This window comes from Callithrix jacchus, chromosome 8 (assembly GCF_049354715.1).
Source record: "Callithrix jacchus isolate 240 chromosome 8, calJac240_pri, whole genome shotgun sequence".
Taxonomy (NCBI): domain Eukaryota; kingdom Metazoa; phylum Chordata; class Mammalia; order Primates; family Cebidae; genus Callithrix; species Callithrix jacchus.
The window spans coordinates 138,764,840-138,786,252 of record NC_133509.1 but is presented as its reverse complement, the minus strand read 5'-3'; the positions used below and the strand labels follow the sequence as shown (position 1 = coordinate 138,786,252).

Genomic DNA, 21,413 nt, shown 5'->3' with positions numbered 1-21,413 from the left:
TCTTGTGAATTAGGACTGAGAGGGAGAAGCCCCCAAGTCCAGACACAGCAGGCTGACAGAAGAAGTAAGTATTATAGTTAGGGACAGGGTGGCAGTGAGAAACTGAGGAAGAGCTATTCAAAGGGGAAAGAAGATGACAAAGATTTATTTAGAAAGACGAAAAAGGCAGCAGCCATTCATTTTGCTGAAAGACTTCAGGCCCTGGCTCACATGCTGCTCAACAGGCCCTGTTACGTTGACAATACTGGCTTACATTACTTGATTATATGCACTTTGAAGGTTGCTACTTAAAAACAGAAATTTTACAAGAAAAATGCCAAAATTCCTAACGGTAATACAGCCCTTTCTCCATGTAACGCAAAACACAAGCTGACGTTTTTAGGTCACTGGCTGAAGCAGACCCAGCACAAATCAAGTCCTGCCTCCACATACACTGCCAAAGGGCAGACAGGAAACCAAACAGCAGAAACATTCACAGCTGTATGGTTCCTGCACCTTTGCATCTGCAACAGAGTAGGAAGGAAAACCATCGTGGATAATTTAAGGCAAATCAACAAACTACATACAACAAGGCAAAAATCCAAAAACAGCATGACAAATAGCTCAACGTAAAACTGACTATTCTTATTTTCCTGCTATCTCTTTATCCCACATGATTAACAATGCAGTATTTTACACGAACTGGGGAAAGCCGGAAGCCATAAAAACTAGTTCTCTTCACTAAGCCACTCCACAATTTCATCATCAACCACATATGAAATCCAACCAAAGAGTTCAGCACTCAGAGTTCTAAACAGCAGGTAAGGAATTTTAACTGATAAGCATTATGTCAGCTCATATGGTGAACTTAAGACTTATCTTAAAATCTAGACACTATAAACATTACAGAAAGTAAGTTTAATTACTGCATTACTGATTTAAACATTCTTCAGTATAGATAACTATATATTACTTTCTCCAAGCATGGACTAGTATTCTGAACACAAAATTGACAGAAGAATGCTTCCCTTTCAGTTATCAGATATTCCACAAAGGCCATTCTCTTAAAATCAGAAGAAAAGCTAAAAGAGGTAAGAAAACAGCCACTAAATATAACACCACATTAAAAGGAGGCAGCACAGCAGAATTTAATTACAATCTAAAGACACTATCCCAGGATAAATGCAAATTATCATGTGAAAGCAACAGAACTCTTCAGAGTCCACAGTCGAGAACCAGGCTCACACTGTTAGGAAAGATTTCATTTCTCAATGCAATTAAATCTCAACTTTTTTAAATTATTAATCTTTAACTATATAAAACAATTCTAATGTTATCTATAGAAATTCACTGAATGCGTATCTTTGGATTTCTATTTAGAAATAGCTTTTCAATACTTATAAGTGAAATAACACCTGTATCAGACCAAAATCAAAGTGGTTTTTAACTGCATATAACAAAATGTTCATGTTGAAACCTGTGGCACTGGACCACAATTAACGGCATCAGTGTCATCTCATGGTTTGCATAAAAATAGACATAGAAATAGCTTTGTGTCTACGTTTGTGTATGTGTATATACACACACACACACACACACACACACGCCCCGATGACCTGACCTCACTTCTTCAATGTTCCAGAGGCACTTCTCCACTTCAAAACATTAAACAGGCATGATGGTGGCACGCCTATATCCCAGCTATTCAGGAAGCTGACGTTGGAGGATCACTTGAGCCTAGGAGTTCAAGGCCCCCCTGGGCACATAGCAAGACCCCATCTCAAGGAAAAAAAAGTGGACAGCACCTCTCTGCCTCCCTTGGCCCCCTCTCCTCCTTCACCCTGCATCCAAGGCATCACCAATTTCTGTCTGGTTTGTCCCTCAACTGGCTCTCCTCCTCAACTGCCATCCCCTGTCAAAGACACCATCAGGTCTCCCCTTAACTAGGGCAATTCCTCCAATTCTCCTCAGGTCCACTCTGGCCCCTTCCAATCAATTCTCAAAAATATGACAAAATTATTCCTTGTAAACACAATCTAACAACATGACACCCCCTTCCTCCCTTCACAGTCACCCCAAGAAAAGCATGAAACCTTTCATAGTCTCCCACTGCTCTGAGTATTAAGAGCAAAATCGCTCGTTACAGCCCGCAGGCCCTGTTACTGGTCTTGCCCATCTTATCCAACCTCATCCAGTACAGGTGTGTTGGTTCTTTACTGCTGCTGTTGTGCATTACCTCAAACTTAGTGGCTAAAAACATGCACTTATTCTCTCTCTTACACTTCTGGAAGTAGAGGTCCAGAGACGAGAAGGACAAGGTGTTGGCATAGCTGCTGGTTCCTTCCAGAGGCTCTGTAACAAAGAATCTATTCCCTTGTCTGAGCCTGGAGAAGCTGCCTGCATTGGCTCATGGCCTCTTCCCTGCATCACTCCAACTTAGGACTTTTATCGTCACATCTTCTACTGACTCTCTCCCTGCTTCCCTCTAAAAACCCCTGTGATGACACTGGGCCCACCTGGAAAATCTTCCCAACTCAAGATCCTTAACTTACATCTGCAAAGACCCCTTTACCATGAAGGTGACCTATCACAGGTCCTGGGCATCAGGACACGGACTCTCTGGGAGGCTAGGAGCCTCCAGCTGACCCTGCCTAGCCCTCCCACACCCACTGTCTATTCTCCAGCAGCACTGGCCCCTCTTTCAGGGCTGGGACACCAGGCTTCCCCCCAGCACAAGGCCTCTGCACACGTTTCTCTCCCCACACCCCGCAATGCCTAGGTAAAGTCTACTTATCCTCCAGCTCTACGCTCAACTGCTGCTTTCCTGACACTGCAGCCCAAGTCCAATCCTTGTTTTATCACCCTACAGAGCTGCCTTTCAGATAACTTACTTCCAAAAGCATTTATCTGTGTACCTGCGTGATTAAATGGTCATCTCTGTAATGATCAGAGATGATCAGAGTTAAGATGTCTTTAGTACTTGTCACATCCTCATTGCCTCCAGAACACACCTTGATAAACGCTGCTGGCTCAGTAGCCAAAACCTCCACAAGTAGCCACAGCCATGGCTAATATGACTACCCAGAGAACAGCCCCGAATATATTATAACACATGGATAGAAAGCAAAGAGCAGTTTCATATATGAACTTAAAAGTACGAGAACAGACACTCTGAATTACAGGCATTCATTTGTAATCTAGCTGGTCCTAAAGAGTGGCAATCCATCCGGCATGCTACAGGCCCAGCACACAGGGTGCGCTGGGCTCCTGCCTGTGCCCCTAGGCAAGTACATGAGTGTGACAAGAAGGATCACTTCACACGGTCATCTGTAAACTAATTAATGTGCTTTCCAAACAGATGCATCAGATAATGACTCTCTTTCCACAGTAACACATATGGCTACTACATACCCCTAAAGCTGCATAATATTCTTTCTCTATACAAATAAGCAAAGTCACCAATCCTCTGTTTACTGGCATTTAAGAGATTCTTAAGACTTCCCATAGATAGGCCAGGCATGGTGACTCACATCTGTCATCTCAGCACTTTGGGAGGCCAAGGCGGGTGGATCATGAGGCCAAAAGATCAAATCCATCCTGGCCAACATGGTGAAACCCTGTCTCTACTAAAAATACAAAAATTAGCTGGGTATGGTGGCACATGCCTATAATCCCAGCTACTCAGGAGGCTGAGGCAGGAAAATCACTTGAAACCCGGGAGGTGGAGGTTGCCGTGAGCTGAGATAGCACCACTGCACTCTAGCCTGGGTGACAGAGACAGACTTCGTCTCGGGGTGGGGGGGGGGGGGGGAGACTTTCCATAGGTACGTAACAATTCAATAAACATTATTATAAGTACAACTTTGTACTTTTCTTAGCATAAGCAGAGATTGAACCAGACATAAAATACACTGTGAATGCTCCCTTCCAGTAATACACTGGATTGTTCAGACAAAAATCTTCTTCCTGAGGTCAACTAAAGATGTTAGATGAAATACACAACTTCTCCTTAAAAGCACCGAAGGGTTGATGAGACAGCAAGGAGACATCAGGCCAAAGCCTGTGATGAGGCAAGAAAGAGAAAGGGAGGCAGAGAACCAAAGGCGGAATTTATCTTATGGTGACAGATCAGGAAGTTAACCAGAAGAGAGCACAGTGACCAGAAATCTGAAAAACAAAAAACTAAACAGAAGAGTGGGGCATAGATGATGGCTCATAACTTTCCTGGACTAACTAAAAGATACCAATTGGTTTAGTCAAGAAGCCTATATCAATCGCAAGAATAATAAGGATTAATCCACTATTATGTATCAGCTATATTTCACACTTTTTAAAAGGCTAAAAAAGAAAGTGTTACTTGAACCCACACTTGTACCCCTCACTCTAAGTACACGTACGAAGGATGGCCGGATGGGAGGCAGAGCTTCTCAACTGAACTGGAAGAAATCTATGATGGATGACCTCTGATAAAGCAAAAAAAAATCAAAAGGTAACTTCTATCATATAAATAGGGCCTGGTGCTAGTAAGGTAATTTGCTCAGAAAAAGAAACTTCTACTCATAGAAAGTAACTGTGAACTCTGAACTCTGAATAGTTGTACTCTTGGGGACTGGAAATTTAAGAAGGACCTTTTACTTTTTTATTTTATACATTTCTGCGTTGTTTACAATTTCATTTTAATACCTTTACTGTAAAAAAAGTAGTTTTAATTAATAGCAAGGTAAGAGATCATTATTAGTCTTCCCAAGAACAGACTATTTAGGAACTATATTCAAAATTTTAAAAATGAACATGTCACAACCTACCATACATTCATCCCCCCAAAATCCCTAATTAACAAGTAGCAAGGATTGATTACTATGACTAAAATAATACATTTCTATATTTTTTTATTTCCTTTTTTTTTTTTTTTTTTGAGAAAGGGTCTCACGCTGCTACCCAGGCTGGAGTGTAGTAGCTTGATCAAGGTTCACTGTAGCCTCAAACTCCTGGGCTCAAGAGATCCTCATGCCGCAGCCTCTTGAGTAGCTGACACTGCAGGTGCACACCATCAGGCCTAGCTAACTTTCTAATCTTTTTGTAGAGACGGGGGTTTGCTATGTTTCCCAGGCTGATCTCAAAGTCCTAGCCTCAAGCAATCCTCCCAGCTCAGCCTCCTAAAGTGCTGGATTACAGGTGTGAGCCATCATGACTGGCCACCATATTTCTTAAAGGTTTCTAAGAATTTTATATATATAAGTATTTTTTAGAGAGAGGATTTCCCTATGTTTCCCAGGATGAACTTGAACTCATAGCCTCAAGTGACCCTCCCACCTCAGGCCCCCGAGTAGCTAGGATTTCGATGTCCACCACCATATCCAGCAGATTTTTTAATTTTTTTGTAGAAACAGAGTCTTGCCATGTTGCCCAGGCTAGTGTTAAATTCCTGGCCTCAAGTGATCCTCCCACTCCAGCCTCCTGAGTAGCTAGAATTACAGGCACGCACTATGAACCTAATGTTGTAGCATCATGCATTCTATCTAAAATGTTTAAAGAGACCTGTTTACCTGGCCCACTGGTTGGCTGGACACTGCCACATTTATCAAGCTCTTGTGCTTCAAGCTGTCTGTATTTGTTAATATACTCTACTTCTGAGCTCCTCTGGGTGAGCAACCTGAAAAGAATAGTGAAAGTTAGTATGCTACTTCCAAAAAGCCAGGAAACCATTGTGTACTAGAGAAGTTTTTCACAGTAAGTCACAGGAAAAAATGCACAGTCAATAAACAAATACACTGAAACTCAGTTACCAAGCAGATGCAAATTAAACAAAAACAAACTGTTCTTTCACCCATCAAACCAGCAAAAAGAATCAATATTTTCAGAATATTTATGAGGAGAGATGCATTTATGGTAAATGGGTATGACCATTTACTCTGAAGAGTAGTTTGCAGTATTGTTTTGTGTTTTTTTTGAGGCAGGGTCTAACTGTCAGCCAGGCTAGAGTGCAGTGGTGAAATCATGGCTCACTGTAACCTCAACCTCCGAGGCTCAAGCGATCCTCCCCCCTCAGTGGTGAAATCATGGCTCACTATAACCTCAACCTCCGAGGCTCAGGCAATCCTCCCCCCTCAGTGGTGAAATCATGGCTCACTGTAACCTCAACCTCTGAGGCTCAGGCGATCCTCCCCCATCAGTGGTGAAATCATGGCTCACTGTAACCTCAACCTCCGAGGCTCAGGCGATCCTCCCCCATCAGCCTCTTGAGTAGCTGGGACCATAGGTGTACACCACCACATCCCACTAATTTTTTGTGTGTAGAGACAGGGTCCCACGATATGGCCCACACTGGTCTCAAACTCCTAGACTCAAGTGATCTGGGATTACAGGCGTGACCCACCACATTCAGCTGCAGTATCTTAAAACAGCCGGGCACAGTGGTTCACACCTGTAATCCTGGCAGTTTGAAAGGCCAAGGTGGGTGAATCACTTTGTGCTCACAAGTTTGAGACCAGCCTAGACAACATGGTGAAACCCATCTCTATAAAATATATAAAAATGAGCCAGGCATGGTGGTTCATGCCTGTGGTCCCAACTACTCTGGAGGCAGGGGATGGAGGATCACTTGAGTCAGGAAGTGGAGATGGCAGTGAGCCAAGATCATGCCACTGCACTCCAGCCTGGGCAAAAGAGCGAGACCGTTTCAAAAAAAAAAAAAAAATTAAAAATAGGCCAGGCATGGTTGCTCATGCCTGTAATCCCAGGATTTTGGGAGGCCAAGATGGGCACATCACTTGAGGTCAGGAGTTTGACAACAGCCTGGCCTATATGGTGAAACTCTGTCTCTACTAAAAATACAAAAATTAACCAGGCATGGTGGTGGGTGCCTGTAATCCCAACTACTCAAGAGGCTAAGGCAGGGGAATCGCTTGAACTCAGGAGACAGAGGTTGCAGTAAGCTGAGATCATCCCACTGCACTCCAGCATGAACAACAGAACAACATTACATCTCAAAAAGAAAAAAAAAACAATAGAGGAGAGGAGAAGATGGTGCTAAAGGAGCAACTCAGGATTGCAGCTCCCACTGAAAGCGCAGAGGCTGACTGGATGCCGCATTTTCAGACAGATCTTTATTGCCCACAGACAAGGAGATTCCCAGGTGTAGGAGCCCCACGGGCCGCCGGCGCAGCTGTTTCAGCCAGCACTGCAGCACAGTGGCACTCCATACAAAATACACTGGTCTGGTTGCCCTGTTAAACCAGCAATTTGAGATTTGAGAAGGCAGATTAGCACATTCATCTGATTAAACAGGACTTAAACAGTAAGCCAGGCCAGGAGACTGCTGGGCAGCGACGTTGTTTCAGTCGGCACAGTGGGTCGCCGCACGGGAAATCGCATAGATCCCAGTGCCCTTTCAGCAGGTGACTGGAAGACCTGGGAGAGAGTCAACCGTTCAACTTAAAAAAAAAGGGGGGGGACCCTGAGGCAGGGAGCCACATGATCAGGCTTGGCCGGTCCCACCCCCACAAAAACAAACAAAACAGCAATTGGAAATGCTCGGGGTTGAGAGTTTCATGGCAAGCACAGCTGAACCCAGGATGGTTCAGCTCAATGGGAGAGAAGCATCCGCCATTACCGAGGCACTCCACCCCATGGAGGTTCTCCGCCATTGCTGATGCAGCCTGATGTTGCCGAGGCAACTTGCCGTTGCCGAGGCAACCCGCCATAACAGAGAGAGTCTGCCATTACAGAGGCGGACCACCATCGCCACAGCAGTTCTAACCACACCCATATAAACAGGACTACAGGGAATTACACACGGCAGCAGGGTGGAGCCGACGGCAGCAGGGCGGAGCCCAGAGCAGCAGGGTGGAGTCCAGAGCAGCTCAGCATAGCCTCCGCAGGCAGGTGATGACTAGACTGCCTCCTTGCTGGGCAGGACAGTGCAATGGATACTCATAAATAAAGCCCTAACTCCCCGGGACAGAGCATCTGAAGAAAAAAAGGGGCTTTATGAGTTCTGCTGCAGCAGACTTAGACGTACCTGCCTAGCAGCCCTGAATGAACAACGGAGCTCACAGCTCAGTACTTGAGCTCCTATAAAGTACAGACTCTCCTCAAGCAGCTCCCTGACCCCTGTATATCCAAAGAGTCACCTCACAAAGGATTGATCAGACTGACATTAGGTGGGCATTATTCTGAAACAAAGCAGAATAAGAAACTGGTAGCAACTCTCACTGTTCCGCAGCTGCTACGGGTGTTCCCCAGGCAAGCAGGGCCTGGAGTGGACCTCAGTAGTCCTACAGCAGAGGAGCTAGACTGTTAGAAGGAAAACTAAGAAACAGAAATACTTCATCATCAACAATCTAGACGTCCACTCAGAGACCCATCAGAAAATCAGCAACCACTCAGACGACAGGTGGATAAATCCACAAAGATGGGAAGAAACCAGCGCAAAAAGGAGGAAAACACCCGAAACCAGAACAACTCGCCTCCTACAAGAGACCAAAATCCCTAACCAGCAAGGGAACAAACCTGGACGGAGAATGAGTGTGATGAAATGACAGAATCAGACTTCAGAAGGTGGGTAATGAGAAACTTCCGTGAGCTAAAAGAACACATTTTATCTCAATGCAAAGAAACTAAGAACCTTGAAAAAAGATTTGAGGAAATGATAACAAGAATGGACAACTTAGAGAGGAACATGAGTGAATTGAAGGAGCTGAAAAACACAACACAAGAACTTCGCAAAGCATGCACAAGTCTCAACATCGAAATTGACCAAGCAGAAGAAAGAATATCAGAAGTCGAAGATCAACTCAATAAAATAAAACGAGAAGGCAAGATTAGAGAAAAAAAGCACAAAAAGAAATAAACAAAGTCTCCAAGAAATGTGGGACTATGTGAAGAGACCTAACCTACGTTTGATAGGTGTACCTGAATGTGATGAAGAGAATCAATCCAAGCTGGAAAATACTCTTCAGGATATTATCCAGGAAAATTTCCGCAACCTAGCAAGACAGGCGAACACTCAAATCCAGGAAATACAGAGAACACCACAAAGATACTCCGCAAGAAGAGCAACCCCAAGGCACATAATCGTCAGATTCACCAGGGTTGAAATGAAGGAGGAAATACTAAGGGAAGCCAGAGAGAAAGGTCGGGTCACCCACAAAGGGAAGCCGATCAGACTCAGAGCAGATCTCTCAGCAGATACCCTACAAGCCAGAAGAGAGTGGGGGCCAATATTCAACATCCTTAAAGAAAAGAACTTTCGGCCGGGCGCGGTGGCTCAAGCCTGTAATCCCAGCACTTTGGGAGGCCGAGGCGGGTGGATCACGAAGTCAGGAGATCGAGACCATCTTGGTCAACATGGTGAAACCCCGTCTCTACTAAAAATACAAAAAATTAGCTGGGCATGGTGGCGCGTGCCTGTAATCCCAGCTACTCAGGGGGCTGAGGCAGGAGAATTGCCTGAACCCAGGAGGCGGAGGTTGCATTGAGCCGAGATTGCGCCATTGCACTGCAGCCTGGGAAACAAGAGCGAAACTCCGTCTCAAAAAAAAAAAAAGAAAGAAAAGAACTTTCAACCCAGAATTTCATATCCAGCCAAACTGAGCTTCATAAGTGAAGGAAAAATAAAATCCTTTGTGAACAAGCAAGTACTCAGAGATTTTGTCACCACCAGGCCTGCTCTACAACAGCTTCTGAAAGAGGCACTACACATAGAAAGGAACAACCAGTACCAGCCATTCCAAAAACACAGTATATGCTAAAGAGCATCAACAAAATAAAGAATCTTCATCAACTAATGGGCAAAACAGCCAGCTAGCATCAAAATGGCAGTAGCAAATTCACACATAACAATATTAACCCTAAATGTAAATGGGCTAAATGCACCAATCAAAAGACACAGACTGGCAAATTGGATAAAAAATCAAAACCCATCAGTGTGCTGTATCCAGGAAACCCATCTCACATGCAAGGATACACAAAGGCTGAAAATAAAGGGATGGAGGAAGATTTACCAAGCAAATGGAGAGCAAAAAAAAAGCAGGAGTTGCAATTCTCGTCTCTGATGAAATAGACTTTAAAGCAACAAAGATCAAAAGAGACAAAGAAGGTCATTACATAATGGTAAAAGGATCGATACAACAAGAAGATCTAACGATCCTAAATATATATGGACCCAATACAGGAGCACCCAGATACATAAGGCAGGTTCTTAATGACTTACAAAAAGACTTAGAATCCCACACGATAATAGTGGGAGACTTTTAACACTCCACTGTCAATATTAGACAGATCAACCAGACAGAAAATTAACAAGGATATCCAGGGCTTGAACTCAGACCTGGAACAAGCAAACCTGATAGACATTTACAGAACTGTCCATCCCAAATCCACAGAATATACATTCTTCTCAGCACCACATCACACCTGCTCTAAAATTGACCACATAATTGGAAGTAAAGCACTCCTCAGCAAATGCAAAACAACTGAAATCTTAACAGTCTCTCAGACCACAGTGCAATCAAGTTAGAACTCAGATTTCAGAAACTAACCCAGAACCACACAGCTTCATGGAAACTGTACAACTGGCTCTTGAATGTTGACTGGATAAACAATGAAATGAAGGCAGAAATAAAGAAGTTCTTCGAAACCAATGAGAATGAAGACACAACATACCAGAATCTCTGGGACACATTTAAAGCAGTCTCTAGAGGAAAATATACAGCAATAAGTGCCCATATGAGAAAAGTGGAGAGATCCAAAATTGACACCCTATCATCAAAATTGAAAGACCTAGAGGAGCAAGATCAAAAAAACTCAAAACCTAGCAGAAAACAAGAAATAACTAAGATCAGAGCAGAACTGAAGGAGATAGAGACATGAAAAACCCTTCAAAAAAATCAATAAATCCAAGAGCTGGTTTTTTTGAAAAGATCAACAAAATAGACAAACCACTAGCCAGATTGATAAAAAAGAAAAGAGAGAATAACCAAATAGATGCAATAAAAAATGATAAAGGGGAAATCACCACAGATTCCACAGAAATTCAAACCATCATCAGAGAATATTACAAACAACTCTATACACATAAACTAGTAAACCTGGAAGAAATGGATAAATTCCTGGACACCTGTGTCCTCCCAAGTCTAAACCACGAGGAAGCCAAAACTATGAATAGACCAATAGCAAGGTCAGAAGTCGAGGCAGCAATTAAGAGCCTACCACTCAAAAAAAGCCCAGGTCCAGATGGGTTCACAGCTGAATTCTACCAGACACACAAAGAGGAGCTGGTACCATTCCTCCTGAAACTATTCCAAATAATCCAAAAAGAGGGAATCCTTCCCAAATCATTTTATGAGACCAACATGATCCTGTTACCAAAACCCCGCAGAGACTCACCAAGAAAAGAAAACTTCAGGCCAATATCCATGATGAACATAGACGCAAAAATCTTCAATAAAATACTGGCAAGCCGATTGCAACAGCACATCAAAAAACTTATCCATCATGATCAAGTAGAATTCATCCCAGGGATGCAAGGCTGGTTCAACATACACAAGTCTATAACCGTAATTCACCACATAAACAGAACCAAAAACAAAAACCACGTTTATCTCAATTGACGCCCAGAAGGCCTTTGACAAAATTCAACAGCCTTTTATGCTAAAACCCTCAATAAACTCGGTATTGATGGAACGTATCCCAAAGTAATAAAAGCTATTTACGACAAACCAACAGCCAATATCATACTGAATGGGCAAAAACTGGAAGCATTCCCTTTGAAATCTGGCACTAGACAAGGATGCCCTCTCTCACCACTCTTATTCAGTATAGTACTGGAAGTTCTAACCTGAGCAATCAGGCAAGAAAAAGAAATAAAGGGTATTCAAATAGGAAAGGAGGAAGCCAAATTGTCACTATTTGCAGACGACGATAGTATACCTAGAAGACCCCATCGCCTCAGCCCAAAAACTCCTGAAACTGATAAGCAACTTCAGCAAAGTCTGAGGATATAAAATCAATGTGCAAACATCACAAGCATTCGTCTACACCAATAACAGACTTAAAGAAAGCCAAATCAAGGACAAACTGCCATTCACAATTGCTACAAAAAGAATAAAATACCTAGGAATACAACTTACAAGGAACGTAAGGGACCTCTTCAAGGAGAACTGCAAACCACTGCTCAACGAAATAAGAGAGGACACAAACAGATGGAGAAACATTCCATGTTCATGGTTAGGAAGAATCAATATTGTGAAAATGGCTATACTGCCCAAAGTAATTTACAGAATCAACGCTATCCCCATCAAGATACCATTGACTTTCTTCACAGAACTGGAAAAGCCCTCCATGAACTTCATATGGAACCAAAAGAGAGCCCACATAGCCAAGTCAATTCTAAGCAAAAAGAACACAGCGGGGGGCATCACACTACCGAATTTCAAACTATACTACAAGGCTACAATAATCAAAACAGCATGGTACTGGTACCAAAACAGAGATATAGACCAATTGAACAGAACAGAGGCATCGGAGGCAACACAACATAGCTACAACCATACAATCTTTGATAAACCTGACAAAAACAAGCAATGGGGAAAGGATTCCCTGTTTAAGAAATGGTGTTGGGAAAACTGGCTAGCCATGTGCAGAAAGCAGAAACTGGACCCCTTCCTGACACCTTACACTAAAATTAACTCCAGATGGATTAAAGACTTAAACATAAGACCTGGCACCATAAAAACTCTAGAAGAAAATCTAGACAAAACCATTCAGGACATAGGAATAGGCAAGGACTTCATGACCAAACCACCAAAAGCGTTGTCAACAAAAGCCAAAATAGACAAATGGGACCTAATCAAACTCCACAGCTTCTGTACAGCAAAAGAAACAGTCACTAGAGTGAATCGGCAACCAACAGAATGGGAAAAAATTTTTTGCAGTCTACCCATCTGACAAAGGGCTGATATCCAGAATTTACAAAGAACTCAAACAGATTTACAAGAAAAAAACAAACAAGCCCATTCAAAACTGGGCAAAGGATATGAACAGACACTTTACAAAAGAAGACATACAAGAGGCCAACAAACATATGAAAAAATGCTCATCATCACTGGTCATTAGAGAAATGCAAATCAAAACCACATTGAGATACCATCTCATGCCAGTTAGAATGGCCATCGTTAAAATATCTGGAGACAACAGATGCTGGAGAGGATGTGGAGAAATAGGAACACTTTTACAGTGTTGGTGGGGATGTAAACTAGTTCAACCATTGTGGAAGACAGTGTGGTGATTCCTCAAGGCCTTAGAAATAGAAACTCCATTTGACCCAGCAATCCCATTACTGGGTATGTATCCAAAGGACTATAAATCGTTCTACTATAAGGACACATGCACACGAATGTTCATTGCAGCACTGTTTACAATAGCAAAGACCTGGAACCAACCCAAATGCCCATCGATGATAGACTGGACTGGGAAAATGTGGCACATGTACACCAATGAATATTATGCAGCAATCAAAAACGATGAGTTTGTGTCCTTTGTAGGGACATGGATGAATCTGGAGAACCTCATTCTCAGCAAACTGACACAAGAACAGAAAATGAAATACTGCACGTTCTCACTCATAGGCGGGTGATGAACAATGAGAACACATGGACACAGGGAGGCGAGCACTACACACTGGGGTCTATTGGGGGGAAAAGGGGAGGGACCGTGGTGGCGGGGAGCTGGGGAGGGATAGCATGGGGAGAAATGCCAGATGTGGGTGAAGGGGAGGAAGGCAGCAAATCACACTGCCACGTGTGTACCTATGCAACTATCTTGCATGTTCTGCACATGTACCCCAAAACCTAAAATGCAATAAAATAAAAATAAACAATATAAACAATAACCAAAACTTAAAACAAACATCTCCTACAATCCAACTTTTCCTCAGAATCTTTCTTAAAGCAGTATCAGTACATTTAAACAAAGCACATGCAAACACATGCACAAAAACATTGATTTGTTCAGCAAATATTTACTGAACACCTACTGCACACAGGGTACTGTCTCAGACACTAAAGATACAGCAGGAAACAAAATAAAGTCCTTGCCTGCATGAAACTGCCACTCTTGTGAAGCAGATATAGTAGATATGTGAGATGCTGATTACAGACGTGGACAAAATTAAAATTGGGTGACAGTATTAAAAATTCCAGGGAGGAAGGGTATCTTTTCTTAATATTTGTAATAATTAAACCTGAAAAGCATGTCCAACAGGGCACTAGCTAAAACGATGGCATACCTTAGTTAATGTGTATCCGCGGCTTTTTTTTTTTTTTTTTTTGAGACAGAGTCTTGCTGTGTTACCAGGCTGCAGCGCCATGGCATGATCTCGGCTCACTGCAACCTCTGCCTCCTGAATTCAAACGATTCCCCTGCCTCAGCCTCCCAAGTAGCTAGGACTCCAGGCGCATGCCAGCACACCCTGCTAATTTTTTTTGTATTTTAGTAGAGACAGAGGTATCACCATGTTGGTCAGGATGGTCTCGATCTCCTGACCTCATGATCTGCCTTAGCCTGCCAAAGTGCTGGGATTACAGGCATGAGCCACTGTGCCCAGCCCCTAATGCGAATCATTTTTAAAGACTGTTATGGCTCTATCCATGCCAATAGATAAACTGTCCAGGACATTAAGTGAAAAAAGACAATCGTGATTTGTGTTACATGCTATCAGCTATATTTTCCTTACCAATGTCTACTTTAAATGCACTGCTGTCAAAGAGGCTATATGATACTGATTCTAGAAATTTGTGACAAACTTTATGTAATAGTTCATTTAATGTCAACTTGACTGGGCCAAGGGATGCCCAAATAGCTGATGAAGCATTTTTTCCTGGCTGTGTCAGTGAGGGTGTTTCAAGAAGAGGTTAGCATTTGAATCAGTAGGCTGAGTAAAGGAGACCTGCCCTTGGCAATGTGGATGGGCATTACCAAGTTTACTGAGAGCCCACCCCAGTAGAACAAAAAGGATGAGGAAGGGTAAATTCTTTTTGAACTGGGACATCCAGTCTCTCCTGCCCTGGGACACTCGAGCTCCTGATTCTCAGACCCTCAGATTCTAAGACTCCATCAGCAGTCCCCTATCCCAGGTTCTCAGGCTTTGTCTTGGAATGGGAGTTACAGCATCAGTTCCCCTAGTTCCCAGGCTTTCAAAGTCAGACCGAATTTCACCACTGGCTTTCCTTCTTCTCCAGCTTACAGAAGGTATATAGTGAGATGTCTCAGCCTCTGTAATCATGTGTGCCAAGTATCATCAATCTCCTCCTCTTACAGATCTAGATATGTCTTTTTAGCCCTGTTTCTCCAGAGAACTCTGTCTAATACACTTCAGTAAAATGCTGTTTGCATCAAAGCTAACTTTTACCTGTTCCAAAATATCAGCATTCCTCTGATTACTGTTTGCCTACATTTACTCATTAATTCATTCAACAATAACAGTGTACCAGGTGCAGCTGAGAGAGTCAAGAGGCCTGGGTGACTCCCACAGGAGGAGGCAGGAAGAGGATAAGAAACGGAGAAGAGCTGGAGGTACAAGGGAGGAGCTGGGAGTAAATATAAAGATTTTGGCTTTTGTTCTGAGTAAGATGGGTTTTGAGCAGAGACAGAAATAACAGTATCTGACTTTTAGTTTAACAGTATGGCTCTGACCAGGTGAAGGGAAGCAGGTGATCATCTGAAAGAAAACGTCTGCAGCAAGAGTTATGAATTCTTGGCTGGGCGTGGTGGCTCACACCTGTAATCCCAGCACTTTGGGAAGCTCAGGCGGGTGAATTACCTGAGATCAGAAGTTCAAGACCAGCCTAGCCAACATGGTGAAACCTCATGTCTACTAAAAATACAAAAATTAGCTAGGCGTGGTGGCAGACACCTGTAATCCCAGCTACTCAGGAGGCTGAGGCAGGAGAATTGCTTGAACCCAGGAGGCAGAGACTGTAGTGAGCTGAGATCAGACCACTGCACACCAACCTGGGCGACAGAGTGAGACTCTATCACAAAAAAAAAAAAAAAAGAATTTCTATAAATCACTAAAATAAGAAAAATGCATAGAAATGCAACTTTTAATTTTGACAGGTAAATGCATTAATATTTTAATTAAAATACTGAAAAAAGAAAAAAGTTTAATACCAGTTTCTCCTTAAATTTTAACTGTATTTTTTTTCAATCTTTTTATTGTGGCAAATACATATAACAGAAAACTTTTCATCTTAACTATTTTTTAGAAACATTTCAGTTTATTTAATTGCTAAGTAGAACATGAAACCGAATTTGTAGCTAGTACCACACAACAGACTTAACTATATGGTGTTTAATGAGAATAGCTTCTATACAGGATCCCAAGAGACTTAAGCAAATAAAACTCCTGTTTCCAACAGATTATATAAAAACTGACTTATACTTCATTTCCCTTTTATGGTATTTAGAAAGTACAGATTTAACCAAAGGTACTCATATCCTTTCTATGTACAATGCCAATTATAATTATGCAAACAAACTGCCAATCTCTTACCCAAAAATCCCAGTGTTCAGCTTTTAAACCTTAAGTCATGGAATTGAATAAGAACTAAAGAGAATTAAAATAGGCCAGTGTGGTGGCTCACGCCTGTAATCTCAGCACTTTGGGAGGCCGAGGCAGGCAGATCATGAGGTCAGGAGTTCAAGACCAGCCTGGCCAACATGGTGAAACCCCATCTCTACTAAAAACAAAAAAATTAGCCAGACATGGTGGCACATGCCTGTAATCCCAGCTACACAGGAGGCTAAGGCAGAATAATGGCTTAAACCCGTGAGGCAGAGGTTACAGTGAGCCAAGATCACACCACTGCACTCCAGTCTAGGTGACAGAGAGAGACTCTATTTCAAAAAAAGAAAAAAGAAAGAGGGTGGCTAGGTGCAGTGGCTCACACCTGCAATCCCAGCACTTTGGGAGGCTGAGGTGGGCAGATCACAAGGTCGAGAGATCGAGACCATCCCAGCCAACATGGTGAAATCCCATCTCTACTAAAAATATAAAAATTAGCTGGGTATGGGGGCACGTGCCTGTAGTCCTAGCTTCTCGGGAGGCTGAGGCAGGAGAATTGCTTGAACCCAGGAGGCGAGGTTGCAGTGAGCCGAGACCGCACCACTGCACTCCAGCCTGGCGACACAGCAAGGCTCTGTCTCAAACAAACAAAATAGGGTTAAAATAAAGCTAATGCCACATTCCAGATAAAGGGAAGCAACAAATACATTAATCTAACAGTAAGTTTAACCTAAATTTTTCAAGAAGCTTAATATCATTTGATTTTTTTTTAGTGGAAAAGTAGGGATTATTTGGCAATGCTGCTTTATACTGGTAGTCAGCAATGAGAAAGTCAAGTGCAGGAACAACTGAAGAATAACCAGTGAGGCACATGAAGTTGTTTTTAGGGCACTATCTGAAAAATCCATGGATTTTCGTAGCAGATACATCCCTATGTTGTTTGCTTATGTGAGCCAAGAGGTCATTAAAATATTATTCACAACACATAAAGACTCCTCAATGGAAGCTAATGTCCTAAACTCACCCTCTGCCAGAAATGAGTTATGCTATTCACAATTCTTTCAACAAAGGTATCATCCATCTTATTTTATTTATTTTTTTTTTTTTTTGAGACAGAGTCTCACTCTGTTGCCCAGGCTGGTGTGCAGTGGTGCAATCTCGACTCACTGCAACCTCCACCTGGGTCCAAGTGATTCTCCTGCCTCAGCCTCCTGAGCAGCTGGGACTACAGGCGTGGGCCACCATGCCTGGCTAATTTTTCGTATTTTTTGTAGAGACAGGGATTCACCGTATTAGCCAAGATGTTCTCTACCTCCTGACCTCATGATCCACCCACTTCAGCCTCCCAAACTGCTGCAATTACAGGCGTGAGCCACCAGGCCCAGCCATTTTTAATTTCTTTCAGCAATGTTTTGCGTTTCTCATTGTTTAAGACTTTCACTTCTTTGGTTAATTCCTGAGTATTTTATTCTTTTTGATGCTGTTACCAGTAGAATACTTCTGTAATTTCCTTTTCAGGTTGTTCATTGCTAGGGTATACAAATAAAACTGAATTTTATATGTTAACTTTGTAGCCTGCTACTTGGCTAAATTAATTTATTCTGACAGTTTTTTGTGGAATCTTTAGGGTTTTCTACATATAAAATCATCTCATCTGCAAACAGAGATATTGTTCCTTCTTTCTTTCCAATTTGGATGCATTTTATTTCTTAATCTTCCATGATTTCTCTGGCTAGACATTCTAGTACCAGGTTAAATAAAGGTGTTGAAGGGCAGCAACCGCTCCTTGATTCCTGATCTTACAGGAAAAGCTTTCAATCTTGTATCGAGTATGATGTTAGTTGTGGACTTTTCATATACGGTTTTTATTATGCTAGTAGTTTTCCTTCTATTCCTAGTTTGCTGAGATTTTTTAATATGAACAACTCCGTAGAAATGTACTTTGTACCTTAAGAAAAATGAAACAATAACCCAGAACCTTTAACTCAGGAGCAAAATGAATTGAAAACAGGCTGGGCACAGTGGCTCATGCCTATAATCCCAGCATGTTGAGAGGCCGAGGTGGGAGGATTGCTTACGCCCAGGAGTTCAAGACCAGCCTGGGAAACATGGTGAGACCCAGTCTCTACCAAACACTTAAAATCAGTCAGGCATGGTGGAACGTGCCTATAGTCCCAGCTACTTAAGAGGCTGAGTTGAGAGGATCTCCTGAGCCCAGGAGGCTAAGGCTACAGTGAGCTATGACCATGCCACCACACTCTAGCCTAGGTGACAGAGCAAGACCTTGTCTCAAAAAAAAAAAAACACACACAGCAAGATATTAGTCTTCCCACAATGAAAAATCCTTTTTTAACTGCAATCAAGTGCTGTTGAATACTATATAAAGCAGCTTTGATTGTAATATATGAAAAGTTATACCTGGCTCCTTAGCTTGCTTTTGGAGGTTCCAAAATGTTGTCATTCTAAACTTTTTTCTTTTTAAGTACTTCCTTACAGATCTTAAAATCTTACATGGACACACACATATTATGCATTATATGATCCTATTTCATTTCAAGTCTTATAAAATTTAATACTACTTAGCTAACAAGGTGTAAACTAGAAAACTATGACAATGTCCAAAAAGCAAATGACCTAATAATAGCTTAAGCTTTATGTGGTCCACACAAAATATCCTACTAGGTTTGCAAATCATTTATCCAACTCACTAAAATGTAAGGTAAATACAATACAATCCAAGGTACTTCCTTACATAGTAGTCAGGGAAGTACTGTCATCAGAGAATGACTTAGGTCTCCACTTCAAACCGATAAGGAGACAGGACAAAATAAACGTTACAAGGCAAGCAGCACACATTAAGTGGTAGAAAGAATGACCTGCACAATTAAGTTCAGAGGAAAGTGTACTCAATGTGAACTGAGATGGTAAGAAAAGTTCTTAAAAGGTCAGTCTTGGATAATGGTTTCAATGGCAAGACCAGTGCCAACAAGTAAGCCGGGAAGGTAGACTGCCATCAAGAAGCTCTTTCAGTGGCTAGCTCAGTGATCTTTAAACCTCTGTTAGAAGGACACACCCTACCCACAAAGGTCTTCTCTAACCTTCAGCTCTAAGTGGGAGAAGTGCTTCAAGTATATTAATGGCTTATGACATCTATAATTACCTTATGGATGATCTGTGCACTTATATTTGTCTTCACATTTGAAGACTGGCTCCTTGGGAAGAGGAGCTAGGTCTATCTTATTTGCTGCTACACCCCAGCCCCTAACTATCCAGGCCCTGGCAGACAGTCAATAGATATCTGCTGAGTGACTGAAAGCCAGCAATCACAGTAGAGGACAGGGCAGGATCTAATTGGAAAACATTAGGGAAAATGGAAAACAGGCTGGGTGCTGTGGCTGACACCTGTAATCTCAGCACTTTGGGAGGCCAAGGTGGGCAGATCACTTGAGGTCAGGAGTTCGAGATCATGACCAACATGGCAAAAACCTGTCTCTAGTAAAAATACCAAATTAGCTATGTGTGGTGGCCCACGCCTGTAATTCCAGCTACTCGGGAGGCTGAGGCCGGTTCAAGTGAGGAGAATCACTTGAACCCAGGAGGCGGAGGTTGCAGTGAGCAAAGATGGCACCACTGCACTCCAGCTTGAGCGACAGAATAAGACTCCGTCTCAAAATAAAAAGGGTTTGTCAGGGGAGAGAGAGAGAACAGGAACACAGACCAAACCAGTCTTTCTGTAAGTTCAACAATAAAGATAAATAAAACCAGAGTTAGAAAGAAACATAGGCCCAAGGAAGATGTTGATATTGACCCTCAGATTGAAGGAGAAAAATGAGTTGGTATTTCAGCTGGTCCATGAAAAAGAGAATTACTCTGCAGATATATGAAGAAGACAGAGAAGCAGCTTTTCAGAAGAGAAAAAACAGTTGAACCAAAGCTGAAGGATCAGAAGCAAGCATGGCAAGTTATCGGGGGCAATGTGGCCTGTCTGAAACAAAATATGCACTCTAGCGTCAAGTACGAAAGCCAGCCAGGTAAGGAGGGGTAGTGTAAGACTGCAGAAGGCCTCCAACAGAAATGTGGCCTAAGTTCCATATCCAGTGCATTCTGATATTTTTGTTACCGTTTCAGAGGAGAAACTTTACGCAGTAACGAGGAAGTTATTCAAAGGAAGATGTCGCAAGATCCACTGAAATTTTAGTATAAAATTTGGTAGGACATTTCTGTCATGAAAGACTTTACTCCTTTCCTTCTCCTAACTAATATTCCATGTCATATGCAAACCTGCTAGTTGACAATAATGAATCCTGACGTCTGACTTTTTCTAACATACAAGCAACAGGAGCTGTAGGATGACCACACACATCACTCTGATCATTAATGGCATGCAAGTCTGATGGAAACAATGTCTATTCTTCATGGCTCATTTGAAGGGAAAAGCAACAGAAGAAACTATACTATAAAGGAAAAACCACTACGCAGTCCTTTAACAAAGAACTGGAGTAAAAGACCTTTTATACTCTATCTACGCTTTAGCAAAAGACAAACACTTGCATAGAAAATTAGCACGGGCTGGGTGCAGTGGCTCACACAGCACTTTGGGAGGCTGAGGCAGGAAGACTTACCAGGAGTTTGAGACCAGCCTGGACAACACAGAGACCTTGTTCCTAAATATATGCATATATGTATATGTGTGTGTGTGTGTGTGTATTATATACATACATGTGTGTATACATGTGTATGTATATAAATTATATATGTCTGTGTATACATGTGTATGTATATATGTGTGCATATGTAGATATACATACAATCTGTGTGTATATACACATACCTATATAAATGCATACGTGTGTATACATATATAAAACAC

At 42.2% G+C, this 21,413-nt stretch overlaps 1 protein-coding gene across 5 annotated transcripts in view; it reads right to left on the bottom strand.

Annotated features, from left to right (window-relative positions):
• TDRD9 (tudor domain containing 9) overlaps window positions 1-21,413 on the bottom strand; it is a 140,444-nt gene that overhangs the window by 102,401 nt on the left and 16,630 nt on the right. For 4 of the 5 annotated variants that reach the window (XM_035261663.3, XM_078335877.1, XM_035261664.3 and 1 more), the window contains exon 2: window positions 5,526-5,632. The exons of the other annotated variant lie outside the window; for it this stretch is intronic. In XM_035261663.3, the coding sequence (XP_035117554.1) occupies window positions 5,526-5,632 (107 nt within the window). The remainder of the gene's footprint in view (window positions 1-5,525; window positions 5,633-21,413) is intronic. 5 annotated transcript variants of the gene reach the window in all.